This window comes from Triturus cristatus, chromosome 4_1 (assembly GCF_964204655.1).
Source record: "Triturus cristatus chromosome 4_1, aTriCri1.1, whole genome shotgun sequence".
NCBI classification, from domain to species: Eukaryota; Metazoa; Chordata; class Amphibia; order Caudata; family Salamandridae; genus Triturus; species Triturus cristatus.
The window spans coordinates 1,179,200,536-1,179,226,792 of NC_140585.1; the positions used below are offsets into that span (position 1 = coordinate 1,179,200,536).

Here is a 26,257-nt window from a genome sequence, read left to right on the forward strand (position 1 = left end):
TAGATGCAGGGTGGCAATGCCTTAAAAGAGAGCACTTCCCTCAGGCCCCACAGGTAGGTGAGTATGGACTGAAGGGAGAATGTTCATATCGCACATGAAGGAGCCAGGTTCCATGTTCTAGATCTACTCTGGAACCCCAGGCCTATGTCTCTTTTTGTCAGCATGGAAGCGTGGAGGGGAGGAAAATAGTTAACCAATCAAGCATTACAGTTCCTATGAACTAGGACTCTGAAGAATCACTGACTACCAGTTAAGTTTAGTTAGTTTATTATTAAAAGCCAATGACAATTGGACATACAAGCACCTCAGAATAAGGGTATAGAAATACATTGGAACTAATACAAAGCAATCCCATGGGTAAAATTAAGGCGGTGCAACATGTACTGAATAATCAGTTCGAGAATCAGGACACAGAAAATATTTGCACCAACGTCCCCTTCATTGGAGGTTTGTAGGTGTAAAGCATTAGTTTATCCCTACACTATCACTAGTGCGACATGGCTACTTAGCATTTCCCAAGGCAAGATCCATAAAGGTGTCAGCCCGTGAAGTCTTCCTAAGAAGTCTCTTCACATTTAGATGGGCCAAGTAGCATGAAGCTACAGAGCTCGTTCTAAGATGCTCTCTCTCTCAATGCAGAAGTCCCCGGACACTATCCCTAACTTGGATACTTCATTGGTTAGAGAAACCCAAGATGCATTGCGACATCACACCATCCAAGCAAGCCACCTCCTTGTAGGCAATTTTCCACACGGCAGCGATGCTCCCAGGCTTTGGCGAGATGACCTTGATTCCCAGGCTTACTCCGATGAGAAAATACAACAGTTCTTTATCATCAGTATCACCATTCAATGTATCCTCTCCTTGCAAACCTAACTCCTAAAACAAAGACATTATTCTAGCTAACCAGGATGAATTTTCCACCTGCAACAGGAAACGTGAGGAATAACAAATTCAACATTGACATGAGATTCACTTAGTGAATGTAATGCAAGAGCCACCGGAGGAAAATACACTTCAGGCCTACAGAAATCAGTCAACATAAGAAATAACACAAGGCCTCATAAAACAACACATACAAAATAAACATTATTACTGAGCATCTCTGAATGAATGTGCTACATAAGCAGATCAATTGTGTGAACACTTGCTAGCGACTTGTACAACTTCGGCACGTTAATGTTTTCGTCTAACCACATGTATTTGCAACATTAATTTCTTCACGTTTACATTGAAAATATCATTAACACATCACTTTCATGTTATTACAGTTCACATTCTAATGGACTAAATTAATACAGTAAAAGTTTATATGTATGTGCAGACTTCTCATGATTATGAGGCGCCCCTACAAATGAGAGCGCAAAATTTGCACTTAACACACATCATTCCTCGCGAGTGAGGATAGGTAAAGAACACTCAGAAGAGGAAAGTGATTAGATACCTACTGTGTGCATGCATCGAAAGTAAGTTCATGTGTAGAACACCTATATCCAGAATAAATACAGACCTCCAGCTCCCCTGCCTCACCCCCTCTTGAAGAGTGCTTTGATTCCAAGGGGACTCCCACACAAAAGTGAAAATGCATCGAGGGTGCCCCAACATCATGAGGGATCATAGATCTGTGTCAAGACCTGCGGCGCGACCCTGCCTACTAAAGTAAATACAGACTGTAGTAATCCAGTCCAGGCTGATTGTGATGTTTCAAGATGATTTATTCAAGTTGGTTACAGATCAGTAGTTCAGTAGTAATTCAGCCCCACCAGGAGCAGCCAGCAAGGCGCTCAGCCCTTCTCCAACTGTGTAATTCATACACCAACATTCTATGTTACATCATCTCAAGAGTGTTCCACTGGTGGAGCAGTAGATGACATGTAAAGCATAATAACCAAGATACTACATATCCTCCTTTCTTCCAGGAAGAAAACAGAAAAGAGAAATGTAGAATCCGATGTAGAGGCTAGAAGAACAAAATAGAGAGGAGAGTACTAGGGAGAACAGAGCGGAGGATAAAAAGAAAGAAAACAAGCAAAAGTCTTAAAGAAACAGATAAATAACATGTTTCCCATCCTCCTTTCTATAAATGAGAAAAAGAAATAATGAAAAGAAAGAGAAATTATCAATGAGTGCTCCCTGTACACCAACTGGCCAGGTAAGATGCAAGAGAGAAATCCACATCAGGAAGAAACAAGATGACAGAGAAGAACAGAAATACAAAGGATTACTCCTGCTTCCCTGTAATAAAAAAAAATATTAAGATAATAAAATGTTAACAGCACTGGGTGAAACAGTCTACTAAAACAAGAAGCAATACGTAGAAGATAAACATAACACCTAGTGTACTGAAACCCTGCACGACAGAAATTGGACAAGAACCCAAACTATGCACCCAGTAAGGGTAGAAATAAGCGTGTGCATGAATGAGCTCGAGTGGAGATCTAAATTGTGTGCACTGTAGAATAAAACAAACAACTCACACTAGACACCTTAAGTAAGGTAGGGACGTGCACTGCAGTGAAGGTATAAGTTATGTAATGACATGTGTAATGTCATGTCTGCGTAAGAACGCACCTCGACTGGAGGTACAATGTTATGCACAAGATGATGGGGAGGCCCAACAAAAATACCTCCGGAGAGGTCAAGAGATTGTGCATTGTAAAAGTGGGACAAAAGCCACAAAACGTGTGAACCTAGATAGGTGTGCACGGAAACAAAAGAGATAAATACCTTGTGGAGAGGTCAACGTTGTGCACTAGAGTAGCAGGACAAAAAAAACCCTTGTGAGACACCTCGTGTGGAGGCAAGAACAATGTGCACTGTAATGACGGGACTAAAACCCCTGTGAGACACCTCGAGTTGAGGTACAGATTGTGCACTGTGTGAAGGTAAAAACCTTAGACACCCTATGGAGGGTAGAATGTAAACATAACAGGTTACACATCGACTTGAGGTCAATGTGTATGCACATGAGAATAGGAGAGATGCAACAGACACACCTCACGGAGAGGTCAAGAGACATTGTGCATAGGAAGTGCGGGACTAAATCCTCGCAATGTGTGAACCATTTGGTAAAATGTGCACTGTACAACACTAAAATTATTATGCACCATTTACTGAGTAATTATAGTTAAGACTCAGGTAGAGGAAAAGACGTTTAAAACTCATCCCTATCTATCATTGTGAGGGGTACTTGGGTTTCGCCACATGTTTTTTGAGCTGATGTTTTTTGAGCTGATTTTCAATAAAAAAATTTAAACCATAAAACTCATCCCTAAACAAAGGAAATCAAAATGTGTGTGTGTGTGCACCAAAATGTCCACAGAAAAGCTCTAATCCAACCTTGGAGACGAAAATGTTCTTTAAAAAAATATTTAAAGTTGCCTAAAACGTATAGAACAGTGAGGCATTGAACAAAGAGCTTGAAACAGATAACACTTTCCGTGTAAAAGAATTCCAGACAACTTACACCTTGACACTAGATGGCAGCGTAGACCAGTGAATGAAAAGAAGCATGAAGAACAAGAAACCAAAATTTTGAAAAATAGCACGCTGCACTCGAGAAAACAACAAACATGCTTTGTGCCAGAACGAAGAAAAATGAGTCACAATACATGGTGTTAAGAGAGACTAACGCTCCGGCAAACTTCTCAACCATTGTTCTGTCAGTCTTCAAGCTGGAGAGCGTAGAATCAAATGCTGCATAGAGTCTATATTGAAACAGAAATAAAAGTACCTTGTATATAAACCGGTGACATGCTGGAGGCAAAGAATTCTTTCTACTTGAGAATCCCGTTGCTTCATGTTGGAGACAATAAAAAAACGTTATTGATCATAGAGGAACGTGGTTGTCAGAGCAAAGAATCGAGGTTGGCAAATCACAGAGCAAACCGGTGAATACAACGCAGTCTGCAGCTGGAAACATAGTGAACCTAAGATGGCGGGACGCGGGGTCACAGAGTACCGGGTGGCTCTCGGCAGGTATGTGCATGACTGGCGCTGCCCAAGCAGACTTCGAAGAGAAGCGTCACAACAGGCTCCGGTTCTATCTTGACCAACATGACACTGACGCAGGTAAGGTGGTGCTTGCAATGGTCTCGCGGTGAGCATTCAAATGCCGCAGCTGGTGGCACACGTTCAAATGCCGCTGAATGTAACGGCAAATTTTAGAATAATAGTTAATGACTCGCCAAAGTACCGCAAATTGCTGCCTGGAGGAACGGTTTCACTGCCGTATAACAGGAAGCACAATTAAACTTGCCAATTGCGCAATAGTCGCCGAGGGTCTCGATTATGCATGGTTGTAGAGTAGTAGGTGTGGGAGCAACCTGTAATTCTTTGAGCTGCATTTGAAATCCAATTAGAGTAGATACAGCTAAAGAAAAGCCTTGAACAGCCTTAAGTTGTAGTTTGAACAGACACTGTAGGGACAGCTAGAGCAGATATTTTGAGATGCTGTGGGGGCAGCAGGCAGATACTTGAGCTGCGTAGAAACTGGAACTGGCGCTATTGCGTTGAGGGCGACCGGTGGGAGGTCACTGGTGGGGCTGATGTGTTGCCAGCAGATAAGTAAGTACAGCTGTAGATACAGGAGTTGCTTTATCTTGAGAGCAGGTACTCCAAATGTCCTCAGAGGTAGCAGAAGCAGGTTCTTAGATTCAACTCGTTGCCATAAAATTGAAGTAATCAAGTCCAGGCTGATTGTGATGTTTCAAGAGGATTTATTCAAGTTGGTTACAGATCAGTAGTACAGTAGTAATTCAGCCCCACCAGGAGCAGCCAGCAAGGCGCTCAGCCCTTCTCCGGCTGTGTAATTCATACACCAACATTCTATGTTACATCATCTCAAGAGTGTTCCACTGGTAGAGCAGTGGATGACATGTAAAGCATAATAACCAAGATACTACACAGACCTACTGAGCCTCTGGCTCAAGACTGACTATAGACCTAGCAGGCCCCTGCTTCTTTGTACAAACACACCGTGACACCCTCTTGCTTTCCAGGCACCCTGCTTCATCTAGTAATCCTAATATTTATCATCACAAGGAGCAAAGACTCTTTTCAAAAGCAAAATGTTGCTTCTTAGTATCAATGTTTTCACTTCTGTCAGATATTCCAATCGCTTACACATTCCAGTTCTCTTGTTTACATAGTTCTTTTCACACATTTTCTGATTTGAGCTGGAATTAAGACTGTGAACTGAGTTTTACCTCTCAAATAGGAAGTCCCATCTTTGGAGGACAGGGACTGTGCTTAGCTAATCAGTTACAGCTCAAAAAGTCTATAGTACTTGATTGCAGTACTCTGTAGGTTTCAGCACCTTTTTAGTAACTCGTAAGTCCTTCCTGCTCACAGCGGAGTCCTGTTGCTGTTTGTATTAGCCACCTCATCTTAGCTCGTTCTGATGCACGCTTGCCCCATACACATACGATTGGTTGCCTTTTTTCTCCATGCCACAAACGTATACTTGTCAGTCCTACCACCATATATCTATCTCTCTCTCTCTCTCTCTCTCTCTCTCTCTCTCACTCTCACTCTCAATCTCACTCTTCATCTCACTCTCACTCTTCATCTCACTCTCACTCTCACTCTCACTCTCACTCTCACTCTCACTCTCACTCTCTCTCTCTCTCCACACACATCTACCTACCTACCCGGTGGAATTTTTTTCTTTGTCTCATAGCCAGAGCCGTTAAAAGTAATATTCACATTTTGTGGTCAAATGGTATATTATATTTTGTATTCCGTTAATTTAATTGTTTCTCATTGGATATTTTCTTAAAGAGGTGGTTGCATGAAGGTTTTGTGGACATTTATCACTCCAATATTGTGTACAGAGAAGAGAGCACTTTAGTTAAGCTTACTTGGTCTTGAAAAACCCGTAATGACCTTAAAACATCAAATGAGATGGTCTAACGAGCAATGAAATGGTCATCGCTGTCTGGATGAACTTGCTCCACAGTTATTTTTAATTGCTCGAATGTTTCCCATAAAAGACCCTTCTCCTGTGTCAAACTGCTGAGCCTCTGCCTGAATCTGCCCCCATGGTGAGATTTGACTCTTCTCCCCCACTCTCCATTAATATGTCCTTCCCACTCTGCTCAGGGACAACTCACTACAAGATGAGAAAAGCCCTCAAACATTTGAAACTGATTAACACCTATGTTTAATTTGAACCAAATTTATTGGCTTCAGTTTATATTTGTATAAAGGACGATTGGGTTCTACCCTCCTCAACCTCTTTCTCTTAAAATGGCGTATATTTTTATGTGTGATTTCATTCTGTGTCAGTCGATGTTGGTGGGATAGCACTTAAACGCTTCTCATCTTGCCTCATTGGTAGTGCCCAACAAGTGAAATAAGAATTCTTCAGGTCTTGTACGTGATACCCAGTACTTTATGACAAAGATTTATTCCCACAGTATGCCCGCTCTTCCAGCTGACCAAGCACCAAATATTTGGCTGGTCACCAGCTGTGAAAATTGAGGCTTGTTAATTCAACTGTTCAGTCCAAGAGAAGTCAACCCAGCAACGCATGTACTCCAGAGACGGTCATGGGCAGCTGAACAAGATGGGACTGTGAAAGTTACGACTGGCAGCATTGATTGTCAGAGTTTGCATATCTGCATTCTGCAAAACTGTGCTCTGGCGTGCCAACAGGAAGGAGGAACCGAAATACATTTTCTGCACATGCTTCTTCAACATACTATTTATGGCCAGACTTATTAGCCTTAATTGCGAGGGTAATGTCACCAATCCAACCTTTCTGTTGTCAGATCCCACATACAAAATACCCAGCTTACATCCACGTATTGTCTTTTCGACAAACTAAAGATGTACTCCAGGCTCTCCCCTACACTGATGCCATGAGATCCTAGCACCAACCATTGTGGGACTGTACTTTACCACATTGACCCCCTTTGCACAGATAGTGAAAATCATCTTTAACTGATTTTAGTGCACAGCTTCTTCAACTGAGGAGGCAAGACCCTCATTTTATGCCACTACCACCGACCCAAGAACCAGTATTCCTCCTCTTTCCACCGAAGTGGTTTATTTAATGTTGGGACATTATTTCTTGTGATGTGAATATTCCCTTTCTGGAGATGAAATGGGTCTCTTAAATGAACACAAACCCATCTCGCCCTTTCTTGAGAGTCAAAGGGCTTAATGTACAGTTTTGCAAGGGAGTACTTTGTTACAAATGTGACGGATATCCAGTTTGCCTTATTACAATTGCATTATATCCTACAGCACTTGTAGTAGGGAGGACGGGTTATCTATAACCCACCCAAAGACTTGTGTTGTATATTGGGAATATTGTAATGTGGTCAGAAATGGGACGTAGGTAGGTGAAGATAAGAATTTCTAAAGCTCAGGTAAGCACACAAATAAATCAAGACAAAAAGTATTGGTATGAAGGTAAGTCTGGAAAGATGTGGCTAGTATCTGTTCACATAAGTACGTTGTTCATTTTACAGAAAACCGAGTGACTACATTGCTTGCATCTACGAGCTCAGTTCTCTGGTGGTTAAACGGGAGCACTGTTTGCTGCATCATTTGGACTTCATCTATCACCTGTCTGCCAATGGGAGGCGGTTCAAGCGCGCCTGCGGGATTGTCCACCAGTTCACCGACAGTGTGGTGCAAGAGCGCAGGAAAGCCCTCAGCGATCAGGGGGCAGAAGGCTTCATGAGATCCAAGCATGGCAAACCCAAGGACTTCATCGACATTCTGCTTCTATCTAAGGTCAGTCAGAAGGGATGGCTGTTCTAAACCCCGCACATTGAAGTGATGTAGCACTTGTTTGGAGGTATTGAGTGTTTGGTTTGCTTAGACGGTGGAAGGAAATAATTTGTGTCAGGAAGTAAAGCAGATTGATACAGAGAGGGCTCAGTATATAGTAACTGTGAAGAGAGCTAAAAGGCAATTGAAGCAAGGGGCCTGTAAGGAGTAAACGAAATAGCAACTTCTTTACACATAATAGGCATAAATCTCACAAGATTTATGGGTATTACATGAATTGTGGTTGTCTGCATCAAAATTGTACCTGGGTTATTCCTTTGCATACAAAAGGCATATATAATATGGTGTCAAAGTACTTTCCATCTGGGACCGTATTACACAAAGTGTCCCAGGGACACAACAGGCATTTGCGCCCACTTTGAGTGACCCCGGGGCACTTTGGTATTACAGAAGAGGCTGCAGACGCTTGTGCGGCCACTTCTGTAATACCGATAGCACTTGCGCACATACAGCGCCAGCGCTATCTTCAGGGAGTGTTCCCTCATTTGCATGGGGGCGTGCCCCATGCCAATGAGGGAATCCCTTTGCCTCTGCGCCTGCGTTGTATTACAGACACGGGCACAGAGTCAAAGATGCTCTCACGAGGCGCAATGACAGTGAGCAACCTAAAATAAAAGGTGGTGCACTGTCAGTGTGCCCCCTGAGACCTGCTCTCCGGAGGGGACAAACGAGGGTTCCTAGGGACTCCCCATACATCCCCTTGCAGGCCGGTGCAGTCACTGACTGCACCCCCCTGCAAGGGGATCTCTAATCCCCTTTAAAAGTGCAGGCGGGTTGCGGCCTACACTGTAAAAACACGGTGCGGCTTTCAAGCAGCCGCTCTGTTATTCACATGAATGTGCTGCCCCCAGTGTGAGTTCGCAGCTGCCCCCAGGGCAGCGCATTCATCATAATACGGCACATTTTCCTTCAATGCGCTGGGCGCACCTTTTGAACGTTGTGCTTAGCGCAATGAAGGAAAATGTGCTGCATGTATAATGCGGCCCCTGGTGTCTTAACTCACACATTGAATGTTGCTGTTGCAACACATGCAAGAGCAGAATACATACATTTTCATAGTTCCACCTAGACATTTTCTGCTTTTAGCAGGTCTCCTGCAACAGTGTAAGAAAAAATGAACTTTGACCTGACTGGCATCCTTTAGCATACTGCCGGCAGTCCATGATCTACTTTGCGCTGTCTGGTTACAGTTGTTGAGAACAAAGAAAAGACAATTGATAATTAATAATGGTGGGATTAATCGAACCAGCCAGGAGAGAAGGCGTGTTGGATTTGAACGCACTACTAGTCAGATCGTGGTTGCCTTGCCCTAACTTGAAGGATATTATTACCATTGATCCTGACTTTTTGGATTTGGATTTTAGATATCTTTGGATGGTTCTTATGACCTTAAGAACATCGTCATCTATATACCCTTCATTATTTTTGGAGGCTCTTTAACTCTGCATCTATCGCTTACCTGGCGGACTTGCTGCTTGCTGCTGGCTTCTCACTGGACCCTCTACTACTCCTTGCGGAACCCGCTTCGCGGGTCCCGCTGCAGCGTGAGAGCCGTTTGTTCAAACCTGCGGATTGTTTCAGTGAGGGACTGGGCGAGTGCAGGGCTGCGAGCGGCGGGACAGGACTACGTCTCCCAGCAGTCCTGTTAACCCGCGCCTCCTGCCACCTGGCCGCTCTCCCTGCAAGCCCCGCCCCACTCACAGCTTGAAAAAGCCCTTCTGAGCTCTTCTGCCCCGGGATACCTGGCGGACTTGCTGCTTGCTGCTGGCTTCTCACTGGACCCTCTACTACTCCTTGCGGAACCCGCTTCGTGGGTCCCGCTGCGGCGTGAGAGCCGTTTGTTCAAACCTGCGGATTGTTTCAGTGAGGGACTGGGCGAGTGCAGGGCTGCGAGCGGCGGGACAGGACTACGTCTCCCAGCAGTCCTGTTAACCCGCGCCTCCTGCCACCTGGCCGCTCTCCCTGCAAGCCCCGCCCCACTCACAGCTTAACTCTCCTCCTACTAATTTAAACAGCTACTTCCGCGTCGCGGGAGCGCCCGGGGATAAGCCCGGGACAAGGGCGGGACCGTCTGTGGCCGTCAGGGGCCACAGGAGGCTGGGCTGGGCCCACTCTCTTTCACCTGCATTTCCTTGAACCTATCTGGTTTGTGAAATAGGTTCTGGGTATGCCATCATCGGCCCTAGGCGGAACACCAGCGAAGGAGGGGGGAGGCAACACCGGGACTCTGGACAATTATTTTAAATCGGTAAAGGGTGACGGGGGAAACGAAACATGTCTGGAGATGCGTAGGGCAGAGCGTCGTCGCTCGATTGAACACATGAAAAATAGGCCCCTCAGTGATATAACTTCCTATCCTATCTCCCAAGAGGAAGGTTCCCTTAATGCTAGCCAGGATCTTTTATCCCAAGAAGATGTTCCCCTATTACTACGGGATAGTTCTTCTATTCCTGGCCCACTTCCTAAACAAACTACGGACATCACTCCACTACTAGCTGCCAGTAGTACGGTAGTTGACTTACTCACCCAAACGCACACCAGAGCTAAAACCAGGATTAACAAGCCAAAGCAAACTGTGGTGGCAGAGGTGCATGACCCACCACCAAATAAGCGCAGAAGGAAGTTGAGGGGTGGTCAGGGGAAGACCAAGATCCCCCACTCTGATTTTGGAAAGTCACTTAAGTCCGTATCTATGTTGGATAGGCCATTAGCTAATGTGCACAAGGCTACTCCCCTTAAGGGTACTAACACTATTACCTCTGTGTCTACCAGCGACAAAGGGAAGAGCCCACTTAACACATTACTTCCTGGCATCTCCTTGGGGAGCATCGAAGCCCTAATTAGATCACTCCTGTTGCCCATTAGCGAGAGCTTGCAGAAAATAGAACTCAGGCTGACCACTCTGGAGGCAACCTTAACCACCACGAAAACCTCAGATAACAAACAGAGTAGAACCACTGAGTCCAATCTACCAATAGGTACCTTCCCCAATATACAAAACGCACCGATCCACACGGGGCCTCCTCTGGGCTCCACTGCCGCTCCCCTTTTACAGCCACTTATGGCTATCCCAGTTCCAATTCCTTCTAGCAATCCTAACATCCTACCACCACAGACAGATGGCCCAGCTTTCCAACGCATAGATACTGGCTCAAACCCTCGGGTCCTACATAATGCTGGTACTGCCCCCCTGTTCCCTGGTAAGCCTGCCCCTAGACCACGGGGACCCGACCTACCACCAGAGGCTAACAGCCTCATGGTGGTTTTGGCTGGTGTTCCTTCTTTAGAACTGGGTGAAAATGAGAACTTTCACTCACTCAAGAGGAAAACCATTAAATGGTTGAATTGGAACAGACCTCTCCCAGCCCACCTCAACAATGAGATCATTATGGTAAGAAGGGTACCATGGTTGGGGAAGTCGGGGAAATCAATAGCAGGGGACTGTATCATTGTGTCTTTTCGAGACCCTGGAACAGTACTACACATTTGTGCTGGGTCAAATAGATCACTGGATTCTACCATACAGACTTTGCCAGTTTCCTTCTTTTTCCCTCCCATTTGCGTGCACCATGATCTGTCACAAGGTAACTGGACAAGGGTGGAACGAAGATCTAGATATAGGGGATATGCTCCACGTCCAGTTTATCGACCTCTGGAGACTCCCTTTTTGGACCACAATCGTTTTAACTGCCTGAACGGTTTGGATGGTGTGGACTGACTGCCCCCAAACCCGGACTCAAATCCTGTGACCTTGGGTATCGGTCCCAGTAAACTTCCTGATCCGGCTGAACCCACCTCTGAAAATGACCCTGTTAGAGCAATTGGTGTAGTTTCTGGCTCTGGTGCTGGCTCTTCCCCCCACTCCACCTCTGCAATCTGTTCTGTGGCTTCTCCAGCGCACATGAGACTAATTTGGTGGAATGTGGCTGGCCTTGCCAGTAAACTGGGCACTCAAGATTGGACAACTTACTTCGAGTCCGGGGATGTTTGCATGCTCCAAGAGACTTGGGCAAGGGAAGATTACAACCACCAAGGTTACGAGTCATTTTCCATCCCGGCTAGGTGGGAGGGTAAGGGCCGCCCCTCTGGTGGACTCACAACCTGGGTGGCATCCCACTTAGGATGTCAGGCTTCACGCCTACCGGTGCCATCAGATGATATCCTAGTGGTTTTACTGGCCTGGCCGAACCTAGCGAAACTTGCCCTGATAAATATTTACTCCAGGCCAGTGGGAGCTTCGCGTGAATCTCCCACTATAGAGGAGCTTTAAGTATACTTAGCGGAAATGCCAAGAGACATTCCTTATATAGTGGGAGGGGATTTAAATTCCCATTTCGAGCCGCTGGTCGGCCTCGTAGAGGGATTTCCCATGGAAGAAGAGTTCAGGTGGTCAGTACCCTCTGTCGTAGGACCTTCCCCAAAGGTATGGACACCTGTGGCATTGCAGATTACTGCCCTTACCCTAAAGCATGGAATTAGAGCCTGCAATGGACGTATTAAGTCTGATGTACCAAGCAAAACCACGTACAACAGACTGGGAAGAGAGTCCCGCTTGGACTATGCCCTTGTGCAGATAGTGAACTGGTCTTCTATCTTGGACTTTAGGGTTGTGGAGAGATTGGATAGTGACCATAACGCCCTTGAACTCGATCTTAGCCATCCTGGGCTAAAGGCCTCCACAACAACCATGGAGGAGTTCAACCCTGAACTACTATTAGATAATAACAGGAGAAGAATCAGGTGGGATAAACTAGCTACGAGCCAAGTGAAACTTTCGAAGCTCTACGCAGGTTTAATCCCTATTTTGGAAAAAGTGGGAGAGCTAGCCAATGATGTGGGCAATACAGACCATCATGAGAAATTATATCAGGCTCATGAGGACCTTATAAAGGGAGCGGCTTCTGAGCTTTTTAGCAGGGTTCAGAATCAGAGGAGGACCCAGCAACATAAGGCCCTATGGTACAATGCAGCCTGCAGGAAGGCAAAGGGAGAACTCCTTAGAAGCATCAAGGAGGGAACAGGCAGAGAGAAGCTGCGAGAAAATAGACGGGCTTATAAAAAACTGGTTACCCATGCTAAAACCGAATGGGAGGAGAACCAGTGGGAGGAGCTCACCACTTCCCTCGCAGTAAGAGACCACCAAACGTTTTGGAGAGTAGTAAAGGGGGGGGGTCGGGGAACCTCCTTTCGGCAATAGAGCCAAATATTGCAGCAGGGGTGTGGCAGGCACACTTCCAGTCTCTCTACAGTTCTGAGCTGGGAGTAACTAAGATTGACATCGGTACTGGACTGGCAGAGTATGGCGGGGATTTGATAACAGTGGGCGAGGTGAAGGTAGCATTAATGGGACTTAAAGGCGGAAAGGCGCCAGGTCTGGATGGCCTGCCCGGGGACCTGTTCAAGCAGGAGCCCGGTGTATGGGCCCCCTATCTGGCTGCTGTGTTTAATGGAGTCTTACGGGGCATGGAAATTCCGAGTACTTGGCTGGGGGCAGAGGTGGTTCCTATATTTAAAAAGGGCTCGCCCCTGCTCCCAGCCAACTATAGACCAATCAGTTTAATTGACGTGTCACAGAAGCTGTTTGGCAGGATTCTGCTGAATCGGCTTCAGGACTGGGTGGAGGAAACAGGCGCCCTCAGTCCGTACCAGGCGGGATTTAGAAAGGGAGTCTCCACAGTGGATCAGGTTTTCCGTCTGAACGTTATCTACTGGAGGGCAGCAATATTGGAAGGGGGTAGTTTATACACTATATTTGTGGACCTGAGGGCTGCCTTTGACCTCGTGCCCAGAGGAAAACTCTGGAGTGTTCTGGCTGAGATGGGGGTCCCCCCAGACATCCTGATAATTTTAAAGAGATTGCACCATAATAACTATGCCCGGGTCAGGTGCGGGAAACTTGGGGAACTAACGGACAGATTCCCCGTTGACAGGGGGGTTAGACAGGGCTGTGTATTGGCACCGACCCTGTTCTGCCTCTTCGTCAACGGGGTAATCGCCCATCTCAATGGAACTGAATACACTGATGCCCCAAAATTGAATGGCAGCAGGGTGCCTGCAATTATGTTTGCAGATGACACCCTGCTGCTGTCCAAAACTCCCATGGGGATACAGAGGATCCTTGATTCTTTTGTGGCTTTCTGCACAGATAGGGGGTTAGAAATTAATTCTACCAAAACCAAGTTTATGGTCCTGAACCCAACCCCAAGATCACGCCCGAACCCTTTACTGGGAGCATCACGTTTAGAGAGAGTCTCCACCTTTGAATATCTAGGTGTAACGTTGAATGAAACCATGTCTTGGGGAACCCACCAGACTAGGGTTAATCTTAAATTAGTGCAGACCACTGGCGGCATTGTTCGGTTGATGAAAAGCTCGACATATCGACCGCTGGGGCCGCTTATCCAGATATACAAGGCTCAGGCAAGAGGAGCTCTGATGTACGGGGCGGAAATTTGGTGTCACACAGCTTCCTGCAGCTTGTCTATAACTGAGAACAACTTCATTAGACAGATAGTAGCACTCCCGTCCAGTACCCCGCTCCTCCCCCTGAGGATGGACCTGGGGCTGAGACCATTAGCAGATGAACTAGGTCTCAGACCCATAGTCTACTGGCGAAGGCTATGGAGCAGCGTAGAACTTTCTTCGTATAGGGCGGAACTGAGGGAGTTTCTAACCCACCCTAAAGCTCTACAGATCCCGTGGATAAAATATATAAAAAAGTCCTGTACGGGATTGGGGCTCCCCGACCTGTGGTCGTATCCTGCTAATGCCTCACTAAGGATCCCACGAATAGCTTTGGTCAGTGCTTATCACGAGCAGAAATTATCTATGGCCTTAGACTGCAAGGATGAGGGGTCTTTAACATTTGTATTCGCGCAAAGTAAGGACTCATATCGGCTGGAGAGGGTTTTGGACGCTATGTCTCCTGTGTTGGCCAGGAAGCTATTTCTCCAATGGAGATATGGCACATTGCCTCTGCGATCCTACACCTGCTCCTGGTCAACACTGCCATCTACCAAGCTATGTCCGGCATGTGTGGGAGCAGAGGAAAGCGATCTGCATGTGGTCTTGTTTTGTCCAACTTACAAGGCCGCCAGGAAATATTGGCTCCTACCACTCATTAGAAACCTTGGTTTTAGGGAGTACCTCCCGGTGTATAGAATTTTAAAAACTGATGTTTCAGGTCCAATTGTGTTTGCACTAGCCAAATTTCTCACTAATGTCTGGCATATTCGCACCCGTATTTTAAAGTCGCAGGCTCCCACCTAATTTTAAGTTCTAATTTTAATTGTATGGTCTTTTATCTGATGTGTTTCCTGATTACTTTCTCTGATGGTTTTACATGTTCATGTGCTTCTTTTGTACATCTTTTATGGCCAAATCGGCCGAAATAAAGATTAAATAATAATAATTAATAAAGAGCAATTGTTGTGTAGAGGAGTGCATAGGTAGAGTCTAGACTGTTAAAGGCTTGCGAATGAATAAAACATTGTAACTTCATGCATTTGGGAAGTTTGTCCAATCATAAAACTTACCTGCAGCAAAATTGCCTGCAAAAAACCTTTCGTTGTAGATTTGTCCCACAAACACTATTTTACGAGAATATTCCAACCCAAATTAGGCTTCCTCTTGCCACAGGCGGCTGGCATATAAAGAGGGTGATGGGGCAGGAGGAAAAATAAATAAAAGTGATAAATAAAAAAATCCCCCAAAAATCATTTACCTTTATTCCTTGCACGACATCCTCCTTGCTCCGGTGGCCGGCAGGCAGGCTCGAATGCGGGACCAGGTGCCTCTGTCACTTTCCCAAGCTCCCAAAAGTTACCTGCAGCAGGCACAGGATTGGAAGGGGGAATTCAAGAGAGGCGAAAGAGTTGGAGGTGGGGGAAGGTAGAGAGAAAGGGATCAGAGAAGAAGAGAGGGAGAATTGGGTGGATGTGAAGAGGGATTGCACAAGGAGCCAAAGGGAGCATGGCTGGTTTGAGGATTTTTGTCCCAGGCTTCTTTTGGTTCCCCAGTCCGGCCGTGACTCTGACTAAGCTGTCATGTTTTTTGCAGGATGAAGATGGGACTCGACTGTCGGATGAAGAGATAAGGGATGAAGTGGACACATTCATGTTTGAGGGTGAGTGACAACTTTGTTTGGAAATTTCGCTCCGTTTGTGGGTTTGAGGCGTGGTTGTAGTTCTTGTTGAAACGTGTAAACCAACTGAGACATGGGCTTAGACAATACCTACAACGAGAATCTCCCTCTTCGAAAGACCATCCTTCAAGAAAAAATGTACTTGCCCCAGGATTGATTATTGTTACGTATGTTTAATTATAAATAAAGAAGAAAAAGATCTACCATTTTCCTGAAATTTAAGAATTGCAAGAATAAACATGTAAAAAGTGAAAAGCTTTTTGGTAAATAGATTTAAAAAAGATTATTCGGTTGAATTGTTAACCATAAAATATATAAAATCTAGTAAAAACACAGTAAAAGCAAGCACATACATAAAAACATGACTCATTATGCAGAATACATAAAAAACTAGTCAGACGATCAGCAAACGCCATTTTAAAATGCACAATAGAGAAAAACAAATCAGACTATCAACAGGTGCCAATTGAACAAAGGTAAAGGGGTTTCAGTAAAAATAGAAACATTCCTCAAGATTAATAGATGAGCTATGGCCAACCACGTCGAATCTTTACCACACAACTTAAAATGTGACCCATACATACACATGTGCAGCCGTTCCCCATCATGGCAAGGAAAAGCATGGCTGGCCTCACTTGAGTAAACTTGGCCTCCTTCAGATACAAATACTCTTCCTTGTGAAAGAATAATAACTGCAATACGTAAGAGGTACAACAATGTCTGCCCTGAGGAACCATCACACCCACAGGGGCCTAAGCGGCCACCTGCCACCCTTTCTTTGGTAAAACTAACCAGTGGGGGAACACACGTCCATCCTAAATCTGTATAAAAGATGGCAATGGTAAATGTTATTCACCCATGTTAGGTATGGCTCCAGAGAGCTAACTGTATGCGTCAGGAAGTAAGCCCACACTGATGGCGTACAAGATTCGATATCTTCACGGTTTGCCGACAGACGCATTAAAAAGTTGTTTAACCCACTGGCAGTCCTTTTTAGTGATTCCTTCGGGATGCATAAAAAGGCTGGGACGACCTTAGCCTAAAAATGCAGACTCTATGTAATTCAGCCATAGGATATTCTTGTGGTTATCCCAGAAAATGCAGTCCTGACTGATTAGTCTATTACAAATGGGCTCAATCTAAACCAGATAAAAATCCAGCTTAATAAAGGCCTGAATTTGAGGAGGTCTGAGATGTATCTGATACCAAGTTCCTCGTGTACCACAAATGTGGAAGTGGCCTATGGGTCACCCAAAAGTTTCCTGAGGGACTTTTTTTCTTCCTGCTGTATCTGGTCATAATCCTGGTACCCCCAGAGGTCACTACCATAACTAACCACTGAGAAACACTTGACCTTCTGGACCTGGATCAATGCATTCACAGGTTCCCTGCCCACCTCCGAGCTAAAATTCATCATTGCTCTACACAGTCTATCAAGGACCAACTTCTTTGGAATAAAGGAGGGGCCCCAGAAATATTTGTCATCAGACATGAAGCCCAGTTAATTAAAAGAGCCCACCTGGGCCATTCTAGCTTTCTGACACAAATGACTCCTCGATTCGCCAGGCTAAACCCCAACCTCTTTGTGAGTGATTTTGTGGAATTTACAGACAAATCCAGACCCTCCATAAAAGATGCGTAAGAATGTAAAAGACTTTGCAGACCTAATGCTGTCCTTGAAATAAGGACGGTGTCGTCCACATATAAGAGGGCTGGAATTGTCCGAGAACCTACCCTAGGTGGGTCACCCAGTGCTTCCATTAGTGTCGATTCCAGGCCTTTAATATAGATGATAAACTGAAATGGAGTCAGTATACAACCCTGTCGTACTCCACAGGAGATGGGAAAGCTCTTCGTGCAAGCACCCTCATTTATGAACATGACATAGCCCAACATATACCTATGGAGGTCCACCATAAAAGAAACTAATGCTGGCTCCACCACAAAAAATATTAGGAGTAGCAACAATTTTGAACGGTTCACCCAATTGAAAACTGTTGAGAGGTCCATGAAACCCAGAAAGACTATCCCCTTCTTGGCCCAATGTATTTCTGAATCAATAAGTGGAGATTCAACATTGCTCGATGGTACTTAACCCAGGTCTGAACCCATACTGACAATTAGAGATAATATTCTTCTCCGCACAATCCACCATTCTTTTTAAAACATCATGGCCCAAGACTTTCACTGTTATGTCTATTAAAGAAATTGGTCGATAACATTTAGGGTCCCCTCGATCCTCTTTCTTAAAAACCAGGAATATGATGGATTGCAACCAAGATGACAGGGGACCAATGGAAACCACGGCATTTACAATATTTGTCAATAAGGGAGCCCAGTTAGGGTTGTCTCCCTTAAATAGATCTGCTGAAACACCATCTGAGCCAGGGGCCTTATGCCTTGACAGATGGCAAATAGCTCCAATAACTTCTGGAATGGAAAATGAATGACCGGAAGAACTCACCTCCTCTGAACTACAGTTAGATGCCGACAGGCCCTGGCTGTCCTCTAGGAAGTAAATTGACAAGAAATGAGTGTACCAATGAGTTTCCGGTATAACCGGTGCCAGGCCTTATAAAGAACCCGCTGCCAGAAAGGGATGATTTAGGATTTTCAAAAATGCCACTGTGTTGTTACTTTTGCTAGCTTGCACCAGCTCATCCCAAATGTCACTCTTAAGGGACTCCTTTCTATCTTTCAAAACCACTGTTTGTAAAGTTCTTGGGTATTGTATCTCAACCCCATCTCTTGGCCGCAACTTAAGTGCTGACTTTAGGGCCCTTGAGCCTTAGAACAATCATTATTAAACCACCATGAATGGTTAGAGGCACAGCGTCATGGACCCGCCACCAATAGGGCTGATTTGACACCTGTACAGAGATTCGAGAAAGCTATAAGAACATCTTTGAAGCATAAGTCGAGGTTAAGAAAATTCGGCAGCTCTAGACTGAATTTCTTAAAAAGTAATCTGGAAAAATCATCGGGGACAATTTTCGCCCACCTAATCCGCCTCCCTTAATCTGAGACAGCCAACGGTTCTTGAGCTGCCTTTAACTCAGTAAAGCGATAGCTCTGTTGAGAAAGAATTAGTGCTAAAGCTTTATGTTCACTCCACGCTTCCCATTTAACAGAGCAATCCACCACAACAGAAAGTGGCAACATGGAAATTAAAAAATGGTCCACAACGGATTCAACGCCTCTCCTGACATAAGTGGGGACTGCCTGAACACTGGGGATAAACAAGGTCTGCGAATGAATCAAGTTGTTCAACTGCTCCCCCTGTGCGGAGTATTCAAAGTTAGAGTGGAGAAGTGTCCTCCACCATAGGGTCTTGAAATAAGAAACGAGGTCCAGGACAGGGGAGAATGTTCAAGTCCCAATACCACTATTAAGACTTCAGCAGTTATACTGATATCGCTAACTTTTGGGGAATTCTTGAATTTCCCAACGGTTGCTTCTAGATTAGAAAGAATATCCGCATGAAAACGGTTACCATGCAGATTGTAAACATTTACTGTTAACATCAATTGGTTGTCTTGGAACATTAATAAAGCCGCCCCTACGCATGCACTGTTTGTTTCTACTTTAGTGGCCACACACATTAAAGCTACGGAGATCAAAATGCACGCCCAGAGGAAGAAGGTAGTGCAGGCCAGAAAAAATTAGAAGAATTAGATAGGAAGGTGGAACCACTGAGGGACCAGGTTTGCTGAAAAGCCAGGACATGGAAGGATTTAATTAAATCCAACCAGTTGGGGTCTGTTTTCTTAGCATCCAGCCCACTAAATTCCAGGAAAAAATCCTCAGGTGCTCTCCCTGCTCCCTTTCTAATACATCGCCTTCTTTACTGGCTACTTCATTTGGGATCACAGAGCCCACATCTCGATTATCCAGTCCACTCCCTCCAAACAGCTCAAATCTATTGACAGCAGTAAAAAGAGCAAACAAAGTCCCCAGCAGGAGACATCGGGCCACTCTGTGACGTCCTGACCTGGAGGTTAGTATACAGAGCTTGACCTGGAAGAACAGGGTGAGTGTAAGACCCCTGATAAAACTTTTGAGGGGGGGTTAGGAGCTCGAGACGCAGAGGGATACTCTTCATCAGGTCCCTCCCTGCTCTGTAAAAGAATCATCCCAGTAGACACAGGCTTACCCCATGGTCCAGGGTGCCCTGGTAGGAGGCCAGAATTCTTGCTGCAGCCCATCTGTTATTAAAATTAAGTACTATACAGTGCCCTTTACAAGACTTTGGGGTGTGACCCAGAGGCGCAACTAGAGCCACATTTCGGGGGGGGGGGCTAAGAAAAAATTTCGGGGGGGGCTGAAACTTTAAGCAATAGGCAGAGTGGAGCTGCAAGGGCTCTTAGAAGGGGGGAAACAACAGCGAGACCTCATTAACATGCAAATGGTCTTTTAAAGACCTGTGAAGTGCTCGGGTGCGGCTGTGTGTGTGCCCGGAAGCTGTCTCAGCCCCGGCTGCCACACACGACGGGGGGGGGGGGGGGGGGGGCTGAAGCCCTTTGAGTCCAATGGGTGTTGCGCGCCTGGTGTGACCCACCCATCCCACTCTATGGGCCATCCTAATCTGAGTGTGGATACGAGCCTCTACCCCTACTCTGCTAGACATCCAATGCGATACCTTCTTTCTTAATTCCTGAAACCCTTTCGTGGCATCTGAAGCAATTGGGGGCATGTTTACTAAAACTACCACATACGGGGTACAATCAGGAGGTAGATCTAGAGCATCTGGCCTTGGGGGGACAGCCATTAAGGGTGTCTAGGTCTTGCTCCCCTGGAGGACCCACCCTGCGTCTTATAGATGGTTCAGAAAGAGGGTCGGGACAAGCTACTGTTCAACCATCATTAACTGGGAACTGGCTTGCGAGAGACAGGGAGGGGCAAATCTACTGGGTGCTCAAAAGATGACGAAAAGCCACCAGTTTGTCTTTCAAAAGGACAATGTCCATAAATAAAGAATGCAATCTCGAGCACTCCAGCAATGATCAACAACAGTCCACCCTTTCCAAAATATCTTCCCCTGTTCTTTATTCGTAAGTTCAGGTCAGAATCAGCATATCTTTCTTGTAATATAAGAGATTTGGAGCTTGACTTTTTACATTTCTCTGATTGATTCACCACTACGAATATTGTTTACACTATGGATTACACTTTTGAAATGCAGGATATGAAAAATACGTGTAACCAGCCCTGATGAATTCAACTGGGATACAAATGTTCAGAGACAAAGCAAATGTTGGCTAGTGTGTGGTGAAAATTGCAAGAAACATGTGTTGTCGCTGACCTTGACTTACAAATAAAGTACACAATAAGACATTTCACAAAGGAGTGCACTGTTGGTCATCGTTGGAGTGCTCGAGATTGCATTCTTGGTATATTTTTTGTAATTGAGGCAGTGGGCCTTTGTTCCTGATTCCATGGTGCAGTCATTTGAGTCTTTGTACAGAGAGCTATCGTGCCTGCAAGGTGTGCAGTAGCGTGGCCTGAGCATAAGGCAACGACTAAAGAACCGCCCCTCTTGTCTTACAGGTCATGACACCACAGCCAGTGGGCTCTCCTGGATACTCTACAACCTGGCTCAACACCCAGAGTTCCAGGACAAATGCAGAGAGGAGATCAGGGAATTAATGTCCGGGAAGGAGCCAGAGGAGCTCTACTGGTAAGTGATGGACCTGTTACGATTTGTTTCTGAATCAGAAGTGCATCGATGGATCTCACGCATTGTAATAGTCTGGGTGTGGATATGGGCGATCGCTAAATAATATTGTCATTAAATATATATTTTGATTTTGCTTTCTGCACTGAGTAAATTTAAGTTCTTCTCAACAGAGTGGAGACTGTTAGTTGCATGACTATAGATGAGAGATACAGACTTTTAGTTATCAACAAATTAGATGTATTCTCAGTGCGTTCTCTTCGTGTCACGATAATGCTGAGCTAGTGAATGAAGAACTACATCAAGATCTCTTGCTACAGATCTCTTGTTATAGAGATATAGATGGACAACCGTGTGTTTCCCTGTATGCACTAATTGTTTTATAATGGAAAAACTGAAGTTAGGACTTCCTTTGACTCCCTACACGCTGTCAATCAAGACACCTGCACAAATATCTGTAATCGCGACAGTTAAAAATGATTTCCGAACAAACCTTGACATCTGCGCGGATATGTTAGCATTGCAATGCTAATATTTTCATTGTTATTATACGTGGCTACCTAATACACTAACATCTTAGGGACAGTGTGAGTGCTTATTTAATATACAAGTTGCAACTTCATTTTTATATAAATGCCAATAAAGTGACAAAAACTAATTATGGATAAATACAGACAGAAATGAGGAAGCAATAAATATAACACCAGATGCCCTCTTTGTAACCTCTAGTCACTAGCAAACTACTAATGCAGCTGCATTCACATTTTCATCCAATCAAAAACGACATGGTGGTGCAAATAAGGCATTGTTAAAAACATCCGGGTGTTATTTTCTTTACACCTTCTACTAAGATGAGATGGTTAATAAGAATAAAAAGATATATGTAAACAATTTTTGAACCAGTGCCACCTGCCTCAATATGTAATTTAGCGTACTATAATAAACAGTCGTTGAGTAGCATCCTAATCCAAGCTTCTCGTGCAAAGGGGTCCAATCTTTTCCATGACGGAAGTTACTTCTGATCAATAAATATCACCCTTAGCTAGTCACGAATATTTTCATTGGTGCACTATGACTCGGCCCAGGTAAAATTTTAATTACTTCGGTATAATTTCGAGAATTTTATGTTACGCTTGTTGATGAAGGTCCTGAAATTATGCCATCACTACGTGGTGTAATTACGCCACCATTCACAGCAAATTTATAGCACAGGAACAACGCAAGCAACCAGAACATGAGCCTCTATTGTTTGCACCAATTGTGTTTTTCTTTTAGTGCAAAACATGCACTTGTGTTAAAAATTTACATGAGGGTGAATTTCACGCAAAAGTACATCACTAAATGACAGATTCATATTTTGCATAATTTTGTGTAATTCATTGAAATTTCACGTAATTACACAAAAGCACATTTCGCACAACATCAAATAACCAAGTCTATTAAGATTCCGATTCTGAGTTCCCCACATAATTTAATCGATAATCCACTCCTTTGCATCCCTGCACTAAAGTGACTCTACCCTTGCTCCTTCTGTGCTTCTTTCATGGCCGCGTGTTCATTCTCACAGTGTGACTGATCTAGCTGGGCCTCAACCTGACCAGTCTCAAAGCAGCTTTCATAGACTGTGAGCGGAGGCAGGTGGGCCTGTTGCTGGGCGTTGCACTGCCACAGGTTGTCGCAGCGTGTTCATAGGTTACTGTGGAGACCAGCTATTGGTTTGGCTGACTACAACCCTAAGGGTCTGAAAATGAGCCTCATGGCTTCCTTCAGTGTGCCCGGACCCTCTCTATGACCTACTAGGCTGTGCAACCCTTCCACGAGCAGCCGCCAGGGAGCTAGAGAGCTATCGCTTGCCCCCGAGCTACTGATCGGAAAACCCTGTGCTCGTGTGAACATTTAGTGTATATGCTGTAGAAGCTGCATAGACAAGAAGCACACACTGGCGCCCAATGAACTCCATAATCTCATTCACATTCCCCAAGCCTCATCTTTGAAACTCTAAACCAGGCACTGTGTATTGTTTTATAAATCACTGCATAACTGACTGACTAACTTTTTATTTCCTAATGTGATGATGCGGGATCTCATTCCAAGTGGCCTGTTAATACCATTTTTGTGTGGCGCATGAGTTTTCATCCAGAACGTGATACAGCTCTTGTAATAATACCATATTTGGTAATACATCATCATTTTCCAGGGGCATAACCTTCAGGTCAAGCCTAAAGGACTTTGTCCAGAATAAGTAGGGAAACTACGGGCTCACCTACACAAATTGATGTTGTAGCACCGATTCCTATATTATAATTCCATTCCATTGGGTCCTACAGGGGTCAATTTATGATTCCCCAGTGATACCATTACCCCGTGATACTGATGACCCCGGGATTGGTAACACAGGATGTAGATGCTGTGTTGGAGCGGGAGCAAGTCCACTCCTCGTAATGAAGGTCTCAGTGAGTTTATTTGGTCACTCGTGAAAAGGCCTAGCTCTAAATGGGACCTATAAATCAAAGAAAAGATAATCTGAAATACTTTTATAACGCTCTCATTTCCATCCCTCTCATGTTCATCCTTTTTAAATCAAAAATTGCGAATTGCAGACATTTGCAAGGTTAGTTTCCAAAGGACCCACAAACTATTCCTCCTCTTTCCTTAGGACTCGCTCTCACTATCAAAAACTCTCGTCTTTCACCCAGTTTCTGCATTCAGAAATAACGTCCTTCAAATTTCTATGAAATCTTTATCTACTTGAAGTGCTTTGATGAAATGCACTGCAGAATTATTCTTGGATTTAAATTTAAAAAAATACATATTGTGAATCTTTCATGAGTGATCCTTAGAAGTTTTGGACATGAATCAGTCAGCTCTGGAAGTGAAAGTTTCTGTCTGCATACATACTTTATAGGCCAAGATAGGATTTGTAACTTTTAGACAATTCACATATCAGCAGCTTCTTAATGCAGCAAAGAAAATTAGAATTGCTCAGATGCATCAGAGTATCACAGCCATAGTTTTAAAAATAAACACATTATTGTCATAGAGGGTAGTACATTTGCTAAATTAAATGTAACCAATGTTTGTCACCTGTGCAATGAGGTTTCTGAGCAGTTCTCAAGCAGTTGCACCTTTACACAACATTATAGGTGAAAACAGGTGACCAAATCTCTAATTCGAACCCATGTCAAAAGCGTTTTCTACCTCCACTTCCACCTCCCTTACATGATTGTTGCCCAGCATTTGGTGGATTTATCTGCATTTGAAAAAGTGGATTTAGAATTGCCCTATTGAACTCAGTGCTCAATTTGAGCCTGTGGTTTCCGGTGCTCGGCACCAGCACATAATTGTCAACACTGGCACTTATGACAGTCTGCCACGTGGTGGCGCTGCTTGTGCAATTTAGAGAGGGACACAACAACAGCTATTTATATATTCAATGTACATCAAAAATGATTCATAAAAACCGCCCAAGCCAATCTCATAATTGTTGGGCCTGGAATAGTCTGAATTGTCACAGTTGTAGGAGTGTGATGGTTAGTAGTTTTGTTGGTACTGTCATTGGCAGCGCTGGCAGGGGCAATGGGTGGTGCAGGCTGCAATATCCCACGGACGAGAGCCCTGGCACTTATGATTTTCTAAATTTAGCACGGATTGAACTCCAGTATGAAGCTGCTCATTTGCAGTGAAATGGCTTATTTTCTGTTTTGTGATGCCTCACACAATGAATTGTGTGATTAGCTTGATTGCTTGAAGCTGCTTGTGTTTTTTTAGATTGGTCCTATTGTTAGAGGCAGGACATCTGCAATGCAATCCTTTTTAATTAAGCAATTAATTAATTAAGATGGCTTTAAAGCTTTACCATTGCACGGTTTCACGGTTTTTTAGCTATACTAAAACTCCCGTCACCTAACATACTGGGTCCCTCTCGAGTCTTATGGTAGTGCTATGTTCCATGTGCGATGGGTTCCATTCATTTGACCTTGCTATATGTGTGATGAGGTCGAGGAGAAGGAGTTAAGCAGACATGATCTAGATAGAATTTTTTTTTGAACATCTGGTTCATGAAAGTTAGTAAGACTCAATGTGGTTTAAAGAATGTTCAAAGAGATTGTGTAAAGGTTGACCTAAACGATATAGGTAAGATAATACTGATCAATATCGCTTGGGTGACTGGGCGGTGTGTCATCATTTCTGTGTGGAAAGCGATGAGTGCAGAAGACTAGGAATCAGAGGTAATTGCCACAGAGCAGAAGCACATGGAAGGTGTTCAGGGTAGTCCATCCCAGATGGAGTTTCTTCTACAGCACATTTCTAGAACTTGCTCCTTTGCTCTCTTGTGGATCTGTTTTTGAACCTCTCTGATTGCTTTCTTTAGGGATGACTTGTCCCAGCTGCCCTTCACCACAATGTGCATTAAAGAGAGCCTGCGCCTGCATCCTGCTGTCACCGCGGTGTCTCGGCGCTGCACTGAGGACATCAAATTGCCTGACGGAAGGGTCATTCCCAAAGGTATTATTATTATGATATTGGACTGTCCAATCAAATGCTTAGCAAAGGCACAGCTAACATGTCTGTGCAGGATTGCTCTTGCAAACATTATCAGATATGAAATTGCCAAATGTTTGGTAGCTCTTTAAGAA

General features: G+C 44.5%; 1 protein-coding gene across 13 annotated transcripts in view; it reads left to right on the forward strand.

The window, feature by feature from the left end:
- LOC146856305 (ultra-long-chain fatty acid omega-hydroxylase-like) overlaps positions 1-26,257 on the forward strand; it is a 200,101-nt gene that overhangs the window by 163,957 nt on the left and 9,887 nt on the right. For all 13 annotated transcript variants that reach the window (XM_085654407.1, XM_085654411.1, XM_085654404.1 and 10 more), the window contains exons 7-10: positions 7,479-7,746; positions 15,862-15,928; positions 21,494-21,623; positions 25,993-26,126. In XM_085654407.1, the coding sequence (XP_085510533.1) occupies positions 7,479-7,746; positions 15,862-15,928; positions 21,494-21,623; positions 25,993-26,126 (599 nt within the window). The remainder of the gene's footprint in view (positions 1-7,478; positions 7,747-15,861; positions 15,929-21,493; positions 21,624-25,992; positions 26,127-26,257) is intronic.